The sequence below is a fragment of the Ursus maritimus genome, unplaced genomic scaffold (genome assembly GCF_017311325.1).
Source record: "Ursus maritimus isolate PB19 unplaced genomic scaffold, ASM1731132v1 scaffold_38, whole genome shotgun sequence".
Lineage (NCBI taxonomy): Eukaryota > Metazoa > Chordata > Mammalia > Carnivora > Ursidae > Ursus > Ursus maritimus.
In genome coordinates, this window is record NW_024426452.1 from 691,272 (window position 1) to 705,992 (window position 14,721).

General features: G+C 47.6%; 1 protein-coding gene across 1 annotated transcript; it reads left to right on the forward strand.

The window, feature by feature from the left end:
- Nucleotides 1–8,683: 8,683 nt before the first annotated feature.
- Nucleotides 8,684–14,272, forward strand: VSX1 (visual system homeobox 1). The gene is made up of 5 exons (XM_008711483.2): nucleotides 8,684–9,107; nucleotides 10,988–11,066; nucleotides 11,507–11,630; nucleotides 12,579–12,759; nucleotides 13,986–14,272. Exons 1-5 carry the CDS (start codon nucleotides 8,684–8,686, stop codon nucleotides 14,270–14,272), a joined length of 1,095 nt encoding a protein of 364 aa, XP_008709705.2.
- The last annotated feature ends 449 nt before the right edge of the window (nucleotides 14,273–14,721 follow it).

Genomic DNA, 14,721 nt, shown 5'->3' on the forward strand with positions numbered 1-14,721 from the left:
CCATCATGCAGCCCACTGTGACTCATCTGCAATGTGGGGAGGGCAGGGTTTGGGGAACTTGCCTAGCCTGACTGAGGCTCATTCTCTGTGTTATGTTGTCAGGGTTCAGGGTAACATCATACTTAATGGTGAGATACTAAAAGCTTTTCCACTAAGATCAGAAATAAGGCAAGGATGTCCCCACTCTCCACACCTTTTCAACATTGTACTAAAAATCCTTGCTAAAGCATTAAAACAAGAAAAGGAAATAAAAGGCATACAGATTGCAAAGAAAATCACCTTTGTTCACAGATGACACAATTATCTATGTAGGAAACCAAAGAATCAGAAAAAAATTTCCTGGAACTAATAAGTAATTATAGCAAGGTTGCATAATACAAGGTTAAGATTCAACAGTCAGTTGTTCTTTTATGTACCTGCAATAAACAATCAGAATTTGAAATTAAAAACATAGTATCATTTACATTAACATCCCCAAAATGAAATACTTAGGTATAAATCTAATAAAATATGTACAAGATTTATGTGAGGATAAAAAGAAGACTCTAATAAATGAAATTAAAGAAGAATTAAATAAATGGAGAGATATTTTGTGTTCATGGATAGGAAGACTTAATAGTGTCATGATGTCAGTTCTTCCCAAATTTCTCTATTGATTCATTGTAGTCGCAATCAAAATACCAGCATTATTTTGTATAATATCAACAAAGTGGTTCTAATGTTTATATGGAAAGGCAAAAGACCAAGAATAGCCTACTCAATATTGATGCAGAAGAACAAAGCTGGAGGACTGGAGCCCCCTGGCTTCAAGACTCACTATAAAGCTACAGTAATCAACACAATTTGGTATTTTCAAAAGAATAGACAAATAGATCAATTGTCATGAAAGAAAGCCCAGAAATAGATCTTCATAGTTAACTGATCATTGACAAAAGAGTGAAGGTAATACAATAGAGCAAAGGTAATCTCTTCAACAAATGGTGCTGGAATAACTGGACATCAATATGCAAAAAAATCAGCCTCGGCACAGACCTTACACCCTTCACAAAAAGTAACTCAAAATGGATCATAGAGCTAAGTGTAAAATATAAAACTATAGAACTTTTGGAAGGTAACATAGGAGAAAACCTAGATGACCTTGGGTATGGTGATGACTTTTTAAATACAAAGGTATTATCCATGAAAGAAATAATTGGTGAGCTGGACTTCATTAGAATTAGAAACTTCTGCTCTGTAAAACACAATGTGAGGAAAATGAGAAGACAAACCACAAACAGTGATAAAATATTTACAAAACAAACATCTGATAAAAGACGCTATTCAAAATGTGCAAAGAACTCTTAAATCTCAACAATAAGAAAACAATCCGATTAGGAAATAGGCCAAAGACAGACACCTCACCAAAGAAGATATACAGATGGAAAATAAGCATGTGAAAGATCATATGACATCATATGTCATCAAGGCAATGCAGATTAAATCAACGGTGAGATACCACTACATAGCTGTTAAAATGGCCAAAATCCAGTACACTGACAACACCGAATACTGGTGAGGATGTGGAGCCATAGGAACTGTCATTTGTTGCTACTGGGAATGTAAAACAGTTCAATCATTTTGGAAAAGAGTTTGGTGGTTTCTTAGAAAACTAAAGATACTTTTACCATAAGATCCAACAATCGCACTTGTTAATATTTATGCAAAGGGATTGAAAACATGTCTATACAAAAACCTGCACACAGATGTTTATAGCAGCTTTATTCATAGTTGCTAAAAGTTGGATGCAACTAAGATATCATTCAGGAAGTGAATGGATAAGTAAACTATGGTACCTCCAGACAATGGAATATTATTCAGCACAAAAAAGGAATGAACTATCAAGCCATGAAAAAACATGGAAGGAACTTAAGTGCATATTACTAAGTGAATGAAGCCAATTTTTAAGGGCTACATAACATATAATTCCAACTATATGATATTCTGGAAAAAGAAAAACTATGGAAACAGTAAAATCAATGGTTGCCAGGATTTAGAGGGAGATCGATGAACAGGTGAAGCCCAGAGGATTCTTAAGGCAGTGGAAATATGCTATATGCTACTGTAATGGTGGATGCATGTCATTATACATTTGTCCAAACCCACAGAACGTACAACATGAGGAGTGAACCAAATGTTAACTGTGGACTTTGGGTGATAATGGTTTGTTGCTGTAGGTTCATTGCATGGGGGGGGGGGGATGTTGATAGTTGGGGAGGCCATGCATGTGTGGGGGCAGGAAGTACATGGGAAATCTGTGCACTTCTGCTCGGTTTCTCTGTGAATCTAAAACTGCTCTAAAAAAACCAGTCTTAATAAAAATAAAATAAAAAGACTACTGTGAGCAGGAGTCAGCAGAAAGAACAAATGACAGAATTTGACCTCTAAGTGCTTCAGATACCAAACACTGATGGTGTCTCTAAAATGAGTGGGTTTAAATCAGACAGAAATGAAAAATACAATCTTAAAACACAACGGGCTGTTTATAAAGCACATTCGGCACAATTGAAAAGAGATTAGGGGTATCGAGTTAGAGCTACAGCAAAACGATTGGAGGACAGAAAACATGAAAGAGAGGCTTAAGAGTCATGGAGGAGAGAGTGGGAAAGCCCAGCCAAAGAATAACTGGAGCTCAGAAAGCACAGCCTAGGAGGAGTGGAGGAGCAGCAATATTAAAAAGCATAAAATCTGTTAATTTCCAGAACAAATGAAATACAGGAGACCCCAGGCTGGGGAATCACTAGTGAGCTCCCAGCATGTGAAGAGCACATGATGAAGGTCCCTCTAAGCGTGAAAGGACCAAGAATACAAACCACCTCCAAATACTTTCCCCCTTTGCAGATGAAAGCTTTGGCTATAATGGTGGTGTAAAGAATAAAATGTCTCAGTGTTTGTCACTTCCTCTCTCTCTGGGGAGCTGCACACTGAATAGAGGCATCTTTGTTGTGTTCAGTGAGGGCTGATTTAAAGCATATGGCAGCCCGTGTGTGGGGGGGGTCACTATCATACCTTCTCCTTTTTTTGCTTCCTCCTCTCCTCTTTAATGAGGATTTCTCTACTTGACTTGTGGCTGTCTGGTTAATTAGTGTGTTTGGGGGGAGTGAGCTAGAATGAGTAAGATTCAACAAGCAGACAGACATGTTGCAGTCCTTTGTCCAGGCTGACAGAGCACAGATGGCTTGCTCCAGCCCCATCCTGCCCCGGGCCTGGGTCACCACAAGTCCCATACCCACCCCTTCCTCTAATACCACTTCCTTTAGCCTCACAGGCAAAAACCCAGCACAAATGAAAATACAGTTGCAGAGTGGCTGGCTGCTTGGTGCCACACATTTCAAACCTTGGTTGGCAGCAGTGAACACAACAGCTCTCTGAAAAGAGGCACTAGGCAGGATGACCAGTCCCAGGGTTGGGCTATGAGTTCCACTGTTGGGGTCCTTTCTGCCCCAAGTGCCAAGGTTGCTATGGAGATGTGTTTTCAGCCCATCTCCCTTGGACCAGGCCTTGAGCATTCAAGGAGGGAACTCTTGAGAAAGAGTGCTGAGTAGATGGAGAGGAGCTGGTTTTGGCAACAGACACATGGTTCGTATGCGTCACACCCTTGGATTCTTTCACTCTGCAGACCTTCTGGGAGCCATGTGCCAGGCACCCAGCATATGGTGCTGCCAGGTCTGGCCAACCCTGCTTTTGTGAAGCTTATCCACTATCCACGTTTGGGTCACCAGAGCAGACCCTGAGACAGGGACTGGGATGAAATAGTTCATTTGGAAGGTGAAACAAGACAGCTCTGGTAAGGGAGAGGGGGAGGACACAGGGACGTCTGTGATAATATGTGGGGTTTGCTGGGGGTCAATCCTGATGGGGCCTTTGGAGTGACTGTGCAGAATGCCCCGTCTCACTGACCCATTTGGCAAGGATGCTTTGGTATTACCTGAAAGAGCTGGACAACAATAGCATCCACCCTTAGAGTTGTGGTCAGGATGAAATGCAATCCTTTTGATAAGGCACATGCAAGAGCAGCTGCCCATAGTAAGAACCCAAGAGATGTCAGCCCTTGCTGTTACTCATGTTATTTTTGGTAATTGGAGGTAGTCCTGGTGGGGACGGCTCTGTTCGGGGCCCTGGGGTGGAGGTGAAGAAGCCTTGGGGAGATGCAGACTTGAGGGGCATATGTTGCATTCAGCACTGAAGGACTGTGCTGTGGTACTCCTGGGACACAGGGACAGAAGTCCAGGAGGCCATTGATGTGGGCCCAAGCTGCAGGAGGACATCCCAGGCTGGAGACAGATTTGGGAGTTCTTGTCAGGCAGATGATGACTGAATCGTGGAATCTCACGCGAGGGAGAGAGAATGGTGCCCTGGGCAGCCTGAAAAATAGGATGTGTGAATTTGGGTTTCCCCAGAGGTGGGCTCTGAGTCAAGCACTCCAGGATAAGTCATTTATCTGGGAAATGCTTTTGGGCAACACTGAGGTGAGAACAAGTTCCTAGAAGCAGAGCTGGAGAGAGAATGTGGATGTATGAGCTTTATTGGGGAAGGGGCTGAAGAGGTCTCAGGGATCAGGGAAGTCAGAGAAGGGGGGGAGCAGGGCATGGGTGTGCTCCTAAGCCCAGCTGAGCCTTGGCCTGATCCTGGAGCAGAAAGAGGTTTGAAGCAGAAATGGTTCTGCAGAATTGTCCCTCTGGAGGCAAGGCGTAGCCTTGTATTTAATATAAATCAAACATTCTGAATGTAGGGGTGGGGGCGTAGGTTAAAGGCTTTTGTTAGCAAGGGGCAATTCTCATTATGGGCAATGGTGAGCTATTAGCAGCCTACATTCACAGAGGCTGGAGGGGTGCCAAGAGCCCAAGGATGGGCTTCTGGGTGGGGCACCCACAGCACCTAGGAAGAAAGCAATTTGGATATGATAATTAGCAAGTAACTGGAGCACACTCTGCTGGGAACCTCTGGGAAGCAGAATAGAATGCACACATGAGTTATTCCACCCTAGACCTGGGGCAGGTGGTCCAGGGCTTCTCAAGGCGTTTTAATCTTGGCACCTCTGGTTAATGGGCAAAGTGGCCTCTGGAGACCAGAGAAAGCCCCCAGGCGAAGATGTGACTGCTCTGGCACTTGAGGTTCAGCAGATGTGCAGGCAGAATGGTCAGGGTGCAAGATGTGGGCAGGGCAGAACAGTGTCTACACAGCCTTTAAAGAGGAGCAGGCACAAATCAACCAAGAAGCAGTAGCCAGAGAGGCAGGAAGAAAATCAGTAGAGAAATAGAGCCACAGGGCATGCATTCACAGGGAGATACATTTTATTCACATGTATCCATCCCATTCCGATTGTATTTTAATGCTGCCAGCCTGGACGCCGGCGGCTCCTAAACGCCCCGGGGACGCGTCTCAGTTGAGCCACTCACACCGGGTCCAGAGTCAGCCTGGCCCAGGGCAGAGCCGGAACGCGTGGGAGGCCAGAGTAATTGGAGCACACTCGTGGTTGGCCACAGAGAGGGAATGGAAACCTTTCTTGGAAAATAATGAGCAGAGAAACCTTTCCTGATTAGTTAAATCCCGGATAATCCTGGCTGATGAAGACAGATCCGGACGCCCTAACGGATTTAGGGTTCCAAAACGACTCCGGGGGTGAACCAGGGCGGGGATGCTCCAGAGGGCTCTTCCCCTGGCCGCAGATTTGTTTGTGGTAGGAGAGGGCTGGGAGGAGCCTACCCGCCACCCAGCCAGGGCGCGGAAAAGTTCCGCAAAGGCTTGCGCCCACCCGTAGACTCCGCACCTGCCAGGGCACCAGCGGACTCGCGGAGTGTGGGTGGGCTCAAGGTGGTACCAGCTCGCACTCTCCTTTCCCAGTCTCCTAAACGACTGGAAGCGCTCTCCTCACCTTGGTGGACGCTGAACCAGGCGCTTAGTCTGGCTCGCGTGGCTGCGTTCCCATCCTGGGGCGCCGGGCCTCTGAGCGGATCCCTCAGAGTTCCCCGAGCAAGTTGACGGTCCGCCACAGCAGCTGGGCGTGGGAGTGGGGACGTGGATTAGAGCTGCAAGGGGGGAGGGGAGGCGCTTCTCCCTGGGGGAGGAGACAGTGCAGGTGTCCTCAGGCGCTGCGCTCCCGCCACTGCCGCTCTGCAAAAAGGAAGGCACCCGGGTTCATCTATCTCTCCAGCCTGGTCCACAGGGCCCCTTCCTGCAGTTGGAGCGGGAGGAGGCTTTAAGGACGCTCCTGTGCAGAAATTACAAGGTCCCCTTAGAGCTGCAATTCCGGCTCCTTCTTCGCTGTCTTTCAGTTTCGCTTTCCCGGTTTCTCTTTTTCTTTTTCTTTTTTTAATAATTATTTTTTATTATATTATGTTAGTCACCATACAGTACCTCCCTAGTTTTTGATGCAATGTTCCATGATTCATTACTTGGGTATAACACCCAGTGCACCATGCAATACGTGCCCTCCTTACTACCCATCACCGGTCTACCCCAATCCCCCACCCCCCTCCCCTCTGTAGCCCTCAGTTTGTTTCCCAGAGTCCATAGTCTCTCACGGTTTCTCTATCCGTGTCCGATGAGACAGGGTTAATAAGCCTCAATTTTTCTCATCTGCAAAAGAGGTTTTGTAAGATCCTTCCGAAGGGTTTGTTAACCAGTGTGCTCTTGGCTCTGTGCGGAGGTCACCGTGTGGGGTGACCGAAGTTGGGTTCCTCCCACCTGGCCTTTTGGTACCTCTGGGTTCCAGGCCATCCACTTGAGGTCTGTCCTCTTGGTAATCACCTACCTCCCCGGGCAGAGATTAGAGGAGGGAGACTTCAAGACCCTAGCGGAGGCAATGGGACGCTGTTGGCACTCCAGGTGGCAGGCGCGGCTTGAGCTTCTGTGCCAGCGGGAGAGCCGCCCCTTAGATCCTCCCCTTGCAAGTGACCCCGGTTGAGCGACCATGGTGCTGATGGTCCCTCCTGTCTACCCTGACTTGGTCTCAAAATGTGTGGATCGTTAGGTGTCTTCCTAAACTGTGGCCCCAAATTCTTAATTACAAACGACTATTCTGCGGGGCAAAGAGCTAGAGCACCTTGGCTGGGTCCTGTATCAACAACACCTTCCTTTACACCCAGAGATAAATTTGGGGACAAATTCCTGGCAGAGCCGAAAATGATGCTTGCGTCTAAAGCCACCCCTAACCCCCAGCGATTCAAATGACAATTATCCCAAAGGAAAGTTATTGTTTTGCTAATACCAGGAACAGCTTGCGAGGGGGGGAGATTTGGGTCTTCCTTTAATAACGGAAAGTTAATGCTCAGCCTGTTGTAATAATCTTTATCGGAAGCTCCACGTTTAATCTGGATGTTTGAGGACCCACTCGAAGGTGCGGTGAGCCAGAGACCCACTTTTCAGGGGTGGGGGTCCTCCCCGGCGCGCGCAGGGAATCACGCCGCGCGTCCGGGTGGGCTCAGAGGTTTTACCTCTCTCGCTAAGTGACCTCAGACTGCCCGGCCCTCAGGGGGTACACTGAGGAGACTCTGTTTCCAGGATTCTATGTTTGGGAAGGGCGGGCTCAAAGTTTCGAGTAATTCGGGTTGGGTGGACTCAAATTTTCGGCTTGTGAGCCAGGAGTGGTTTACTCACCTGCTTTGGCGCCAACTTTAACAAATCAGGGAGTTTCACAGGACTGTCGGGCTTTCTTTGAATAATGGTAAAATCTGACAGTACTTTGTTTGCCTCCTTGAAGAGGGGTGCCTCCCAGTAGACAGGTCTTATGTTCCAATTTACACCCTACTCAATTTAGAGTTGCCAGATAAAATATTGATACATGCTTACACTAAAGAAAAAATTCGTTGTTTATCTGCAATTCAAATTTCACTGGACCTCCAGTACTTTTGTTTACTAAACCGGACACTCTTCCCTGGTCCACTCTGCATCTGTCTCTGGGCTGGAGGTGGAGTGGGAGTGGATTAAATAAATGTTTTCCACTCCCTTCTTCTTGGAGATTTTCGGGGAAGGCTCTGGCGGTGGAGTTGGAGGGCTGGCGTGTGTCATATTGGTGGTAGTGTGGCTGGGAAGGAGGTCTTACTTAGGTCTTTTTAAAAAGTATTTTTTAAAGTTTTCTTTATTCAAGTAATTTCTACACCCCACGTCGGACTCAAACTCACAACCTGAGAGTCAGAGTCTCATGTTCCTCGGACTGAGCCAGTTAGGTGCCCCGAGGCCCTCGGTCTTAATGGGAACTGGGTCTTGGGAGGAGGCTGTGGGGCCGCTGTGAGCGGGACCTCCATCTAGAGAATCTGGAAGGAATAGGAGGGCTACACCGGGGCCTGCAATATGCGGCTTTTAGAGGACCCGGCAGATAGCGGGTCGTCCTCTTCCTACTTTCCTCTCCCCGAGAATGGGGAGGAGGGAGGGTCGGCTGGGAAGTGGGCAGGAGGACAGCTGGAGAGGAGAGCGAAGGAGGTGATTGAGGGGATTGCAGCTGGGAGGGCGGCGACCGAGGGGAGGGAAACTGGTGGCGTCCCCATCTCGCGGGGTCCGGGGCGATGACGCGTCCGCGCCCCACTGATTGGAGCCCTCCTGGCCTTCCGCGCCCGACGGGCCGTCCAGTAGTATAAAGCGTCCTCTGAGCTGCGCCCACTCTGCAAACGTGACCTAGAGAAGGTCAAGCCTCGGCGACTGAGAAGCAATGACCTATCGGGACACGCTTTCCGACGGGCGCTCCAGGGGCAGGGCGCTGGTGCCTGGTGGCTCCCCTAGTGGCTCGCGCCCCCGCGGCTTCGCCATCACGGACCTGCTGGGCCTGGAGGCTGAGGTGCCAGCACCTGCCGGCCCCGGGCCAGGATCTGGTTGTGAGGCCTCCCCGGCCGCATCCTGCACGGGTCCGGATCTCGGGGGCTCCTGCCTAGCACGCGGGACCCTCCCACTGGGGCTCGGCCTTCTCTGCGGCTTCGGCGCGCAGCCTCCTGTGGCCGCTCGGGCTCCCTGCCTGCTCCTAGCCGACGTGCCGTTCCTGCCACCCGGAGCGCCTGAACCCGCTGCCCAGCAAGCCCCAGGTCGTCCGCCGCCCCAACTCAGCAGCCAGAAGAGCAGCGAGAGCGTCTCCACGTCCGGTAATCAGGCCAGCCCATCCGGGTCTTGCCCCTGTTTCCTCCGGCTTGGGGCCGTGCAGGGGTAACTTACCATTGCCTCACTGAGCCCCTGGTCCCAGCATCCTGGATCTAAGGGAAGTCGGGACCCCAGACCGTGGCCCCGTCGGGGGAGGCGTATCCTCGCAGCCTCTCTCCCTGCCCCTTGCCTCTTCCCAAATCCCTGCCGATTTTCCGGGATCTGGGCCCGCAGCACAGCCGATATCAGTACCACCCTGTTCTGGACCTAACCCTAAGGGTCTCGGCAACCGAGCAGCGGTCTCCTGAGGGTTTTCCCCCAGCGCCCGGTGCGAGTCTCGGCCTCTGCGAACGGCATAGGTCAGTGAGGCCTGGGCGTGCTTGTTCATCACCAGCACAGATCCCAGAACCCTGCGGGCGCTCAAAGGTTTGCTGGATTGAAAGACTGACTAGCGAGCGGCCTGAAGGCCTGGAACTGTCCGCCTCCTGGGGTGCTGAAAAAGGAGTCTAGGTATCGCGCTTTTCATTTCGCGCGGCCTTCCCTCCTCCCCACAAGTGAGAAAGGAAGCAACCTCGCCAGTTGTGCTATGCTCAGCATTTTGTTCCTAGCCCAGCTGCTTCCTCAAAGAAGTTGAGGCGGAATATGGGGAAAGAGAAGGAGGCAATGAAATTCTATAAAGAGCAGAAGCAAAGATCATTGAGAGGTCTGGGGTGTGGGTGGAAGAAAATGGAGAATTATACAAGAACGTGGACTGAGAGAAACTGTATAGTAGAAACTAGAGCTGAGCATCCAGGCAGCCAAGTGAAAAAGGTACATTGAGTATCCACTGATAATAAAAGTAACAAAATAATAAAAGTACACATGCCAGATCAGCAGGCAAGGAAACTTTCATTCTGCTTTTTAAAAACTTTATTCATAAGTTTCTCTATAAAACAAACCCTTCTATTAGTAATTTCACTAAAAATGCAGAAACTGCCTTCATAGCATGAGTTCTTTCCTCTTTGAGCACTGATAAAATGAAAAGGCAAATTATGACTAGATTTTGTCAAAGTGAGTTCCCTGGATCCCACTTCCAGAGATTCGGAATTGGTACAGCAAGGAAGGGAGTGCAGTTCTGACAAGGGTTCTGATGTCAAACCTCAGCCCCCACCCCTGCTTAGAGAAGTGTTGGTGTATTGGTTAAGAGGAGGGGTTGGAGGTGGAAGGAAGTGGATGAATTTGGGAGCTGGGAACTAAGTGGGGATAGAGACTGCCATTAACAGCCAAGTAGCTTCACACGGTCTGGGGTTTGAATCCCAACTTCATTATGTACAACCTGTGTGATCTTGGGCACGTTACTTACTCTCCCTGCACCTCGGCCTCCTCATCTGTAAAAAGAGGACAATGCTAGGAGCTACCTTGGAGTTCTTTTATTTTATGAAGCATAACTGCGATAACACATGGACAATGCTAAGTAGAGTGCCTGGAATATAGAGTGCTAACAAGCCTAGTGTGTATTATTAAATACTCACATTCCCCAGCAGAATCACAACATCAATCATATTAAAATCCGAGGAGAAAGTGAAAAATACGCTCACCTTTCTTTTAAAGACTTATTTATTTATTTAAGAGAAAGAGAGAGCATGCGCGCGTGCCCAAGTGGGGGATGGAGAAGGAGAGAGACTCTCAAGCAGACTCCACGCTGAGCATGGAGCCTAATTTGGGGCTCAATGTCATAACCCTGAGATCATGATCTGAGCTGAAACCAAGAGTGGGGGGCCTGGTGGACTGTGCCACCCAGGTGTGCTGAAAAATATGCTTGCCTTTAAAAAACAGTTTGTTTGTTTTTTTTAATAGAAGGTAATGGGCTCACCTTTAAAATCTTCTCTTTGTCCTGTGCTAACAGATGAGGACAGCCCATCTGAAGACAGGAGTGGCCTGAAAGTGTCCCCCACCCCTGGCAAGAGGAAGAAGAGGAGGCACAGGTATACAGCTGGCTGTCTTCCCTGGCCCTTTACTCAGGACACAGAATCTGAGAATCTACGGTGCTGCATTATGGCAGTCCCTGTGGCCTCCTGGTTGACACATAGTAGCCATTTAGGAACATAATTCTGCTATTCACAGGAGGCTGTGGGATAATCTTTGTAGCATTTTAAAGACACAATTTTGTGGACCTTTAAAATAGATCTTCTTAGAATGAGTTGATAGAAGTCATCCAGGAGGAAAACTATGTTAAAGAACTCTGTTTTGTTTGAATCAAACTTCTGGACTTTCCAGAGGCTAAAAATTCAGAGGTGGGATATCCAGTTACCATGATGTGGCCTTTTAGGGTGTAGAAAGGCAGGCACAGGGTCTTCTACATCTGGGAAGCCTGGCCACCTCCTGCGGACATGCACTCAGATATGTGCTTTGGGTCTCCCTACAGGACTGTTTTCACTGCCCACCAGCTGGAAGAGCTGGAGAAGGCCTTCAGTGAGGCCCACTACCCTGATGTGTATGCCCGGGAAATGCTGGCCGTGAAAACTGAGCTCCCGGAAGACCGAATACAGGTGTCTGGAGTCCCCTTTCTCTTTCCCAAAGACATCACGGAGAACATGTTTTTCTCACATAACACACAGCCACCTCTAAAAACTCAACACATAAACTGAGGCTCACTTAGTTGCAGGTACCACAATGTTAGAGACATTCTGTATGTTTATTCCAAGAAGATATCCCCTGTAACCTGAATGCCTTTTTTCCTCTTATTAATTAATTCCTTAAAATTACACAATGTGTGCTGCAACTAAAAACTATATATATATAGTTATATCTATTATAACTCTATCTACGTCTATCTATCATCTCTTTGACTATCATTCCTTGAGAGAAACCAACATAGTCTGTTGTAACCTTTCTGCACAGCATCTCTGTGTCATGTATATTTGGCACTGAATATATTTATATGTATATACCTATAGATATATGTATACTTACACACATGGAATTTTATTCTTTGTTTTTACAAAAAGGTACTGTGTTATACTTCTTAGCCTCTTTACTTGACAACACATCTTGGACATTTCTCCAGGTCAGAAGATATGCCAACTTACTCTTTTTTTTTTAACAGCTAATTAATGTTCCATATTATTTCTTTATTAAGATAAAATTTCCAGGAGAAATATCACCAGCAAACCAACAACCTGATATTAAAAGGGACCATTGCCAGCATGAACTCTTTCCAATCAATGAGAAAAATCAGGAAACATAGTAGTCCACTTCTTTACACAATGTGGGAAAGAATATTTTGATTTTATTTTTGTCATTCCTGGCTCTATGGAAAACTATAGTGGAAATTGATTGCACAGGTTATCCCCACAATGACGAGTCCCTGTGAGTTTTGAGTGAATAGTAGACACAGCTATGTTTCTAGAACTCCCTGCTCAGGGATACCTGCAAGCATCCTCTTTACTGTGTCTCCTCCTGTATGCTCTTCTGCTTCCTGTCCTGCCTCACATCAGGTCTGGTTTCAAAACCGGAGGGCCAAGTGGCGGAAGCGGGAGAAGCGCTGGGGTGGCAGCAGCGTGATGGCCGAGTACGGGCTTTATGGGGCCATGGTGCGACACTGCATCCCTCTGCCAGACTCCGTCCTCAACTCCACCGAGGGTGGCCTGGTTGGTTCCTGTGCACCCTGGCTCTTGGGTAAGGAAGAGGGCCCTGCAGCCAGCAAGAGGGCCAGAGATGCTGGGAGAGGGGGCAGGGTCCCTGAAGGGCAACCATTTGCAAAGCCAGTCAATGTACGTTTACTCAGATTTGGGCCCAGAATATGACATTGATTTTAATTAATTCAAAGTCTTGAAGTATGGTCAGTAGAATTACTTTTCATTGGAACTGTGTAGACAGTGTGTGGAAAGGTCACATTAGGCCTTGTTTCTAAGAGTGGAATGATATACTTGTAATACGGGAAATATGTTTCCAAAATGTTGAGTGCTATTACAAGTTTTGGAAACCACACAATTTGGAGCTCATGGTAATAGGAACGAGGACAGCGCTAAGCAGTGAACCCTACGGGTGATTAACCCCCTACATAGCAGAGCCAGGAGGTCCTAGTTCTGCCATTAACAACCTGCTTTTCTGACTTGTGGTGCTAGGACAGTATACATGGGTGAGGTCCAGGCTTTGGGGCTGGGCGTTCTGGGTGTTTTCTGTTTGCTGTTACCAGAGACTAATGGGCAGGGATCACACCTTGGAGGAATGAGTCACAAGACAGCACCTGGGGCAGGCTGGGAGATTAGAGTTAGGTGTGTGTGTGTGTGTGTGTGTGTGTGTGTGTGTGTGTGTGGTGGGGGGGAATTCTAGGTTGGTGGGAGAAGGAGATTTTTTGTTTAGCAAACACTTTTTTAACCCCTACCTGTCGTTTGCTCTGCTGAGACTAGAGATAACAATTGTAAATATGGCCTTGACTTTGCCCTCAAAGACTGAAGAGACAGAGAGAATTTGGGGCAGGGAATCAAGTCCATCCCTCTGAACTTCCTCAGCAGGTCAGGTGTGGGCGGTTGTGCTTACTGGCATCTGGAGACCTGTGGCCACATAAGAAAGTGGGCCCAGTGCTGTTAGACATTCTTACTTTTAGAGAAGCTGGAAGTCTGAATTTTGATGTGTAATCTCCTGGTTTTAAAACATTAGCAAGAATTAAATTTAAAGAAAAAAATCACTTTGATACCTTTGCTGGCACCCCACAGGCAGACATCAGATTTCGACCTCTAATGGGGGTAGTTACTTACCTGCCTCCCCTAGAGGCCCCAGACACAGGCACTGATGAGGGCACTTCTAATGGGGTTTAGAGAACAATGACAAGGAAAGGATTTACAAAATTGCTGAATTCGGAGATATCTATTTTTATTTTTTCTCTTTTCCTTTTTTGCAAGGGATGCATAAGAAATCCACAGGGATGATAAGGAAACCAGGAACTGAAGAAAAGCTGGCAGGACTCTGGGAGTCAGACCACCTCCAGGAAGGTTCTAGCCCAAAACAGGCAGGATCCCAGAGAGACTCAGATGAAGCCGGCCCTGAGAGTGGCTTGGAAGACGTGGCCATTGATCTCTCCAGCTCTGCCCGGCAGGAGACCAAGAAAGCGCAACAGGGCGCCAGTGCCCGAGGATGCTCAGACTCCTCGGGGCTGGAAGGGCTCCAGCCAGGAAAGGTGGGAGCCTGATGAGGCCCACAGGCCCCACCCTCAAAAGCTGGCAATGTGCTCATCCCTCATGGCATTTTCCACAAGACGAAAGTTGTCTAAGAGCAGTACTCTCAGCTGGATTTTCTTCTTCCAGTGTCAGGATACAATGCAATGCCACTTGCTTTAAGAAGGCAAAGGGATGGCTTAGGGAAAATTCTATTTCACGCTAGAGTGGAAACCATTCCTTAAAGCCACTTGAACCAGTTAATTTCATGTAAAATTTTACTTCTCTTTTGTAGAACTAGAGGAGGGAGGATTTAAAGTTCAAAAAGCATATTTACGGCTGGGCCTCATTTTGAGATTTGGTTCAATATACTGTGTAGATTAATAGGTGAAGTCTCATGTTCTTACTCTGAATTTGAAAATATAAATTTATTTAACCTCCAGAGAACCAGATGTCTATAAATAGCAAAGACCCCATACAGACA

Excerpts from the sequence above, each read along its gene's own strand:
- VSX1 (XM_008711483.2), top strand. The coding sequence starts at position 8,684 with ATGACCTATCGGGACACGCTTTCCGACGGGCGCTCCAGGGGCAGGGCG. Across the intron at positions 11,067-11,506 it reads AGGAAGAAGAGGAGGCACAG|GACTGTTTTCACTGCCCACC; the intron begins GTATACAGCTGG and ends GTCTCCCTACAG. Across the intron at positions 11,631-12,578 it reads TCCCGGAAGACCGAATACAG|GTCTGGTTTCAAAACCGGAG; the intron begins GTGTCTGGAGTC and ends GCCTCACATCAG.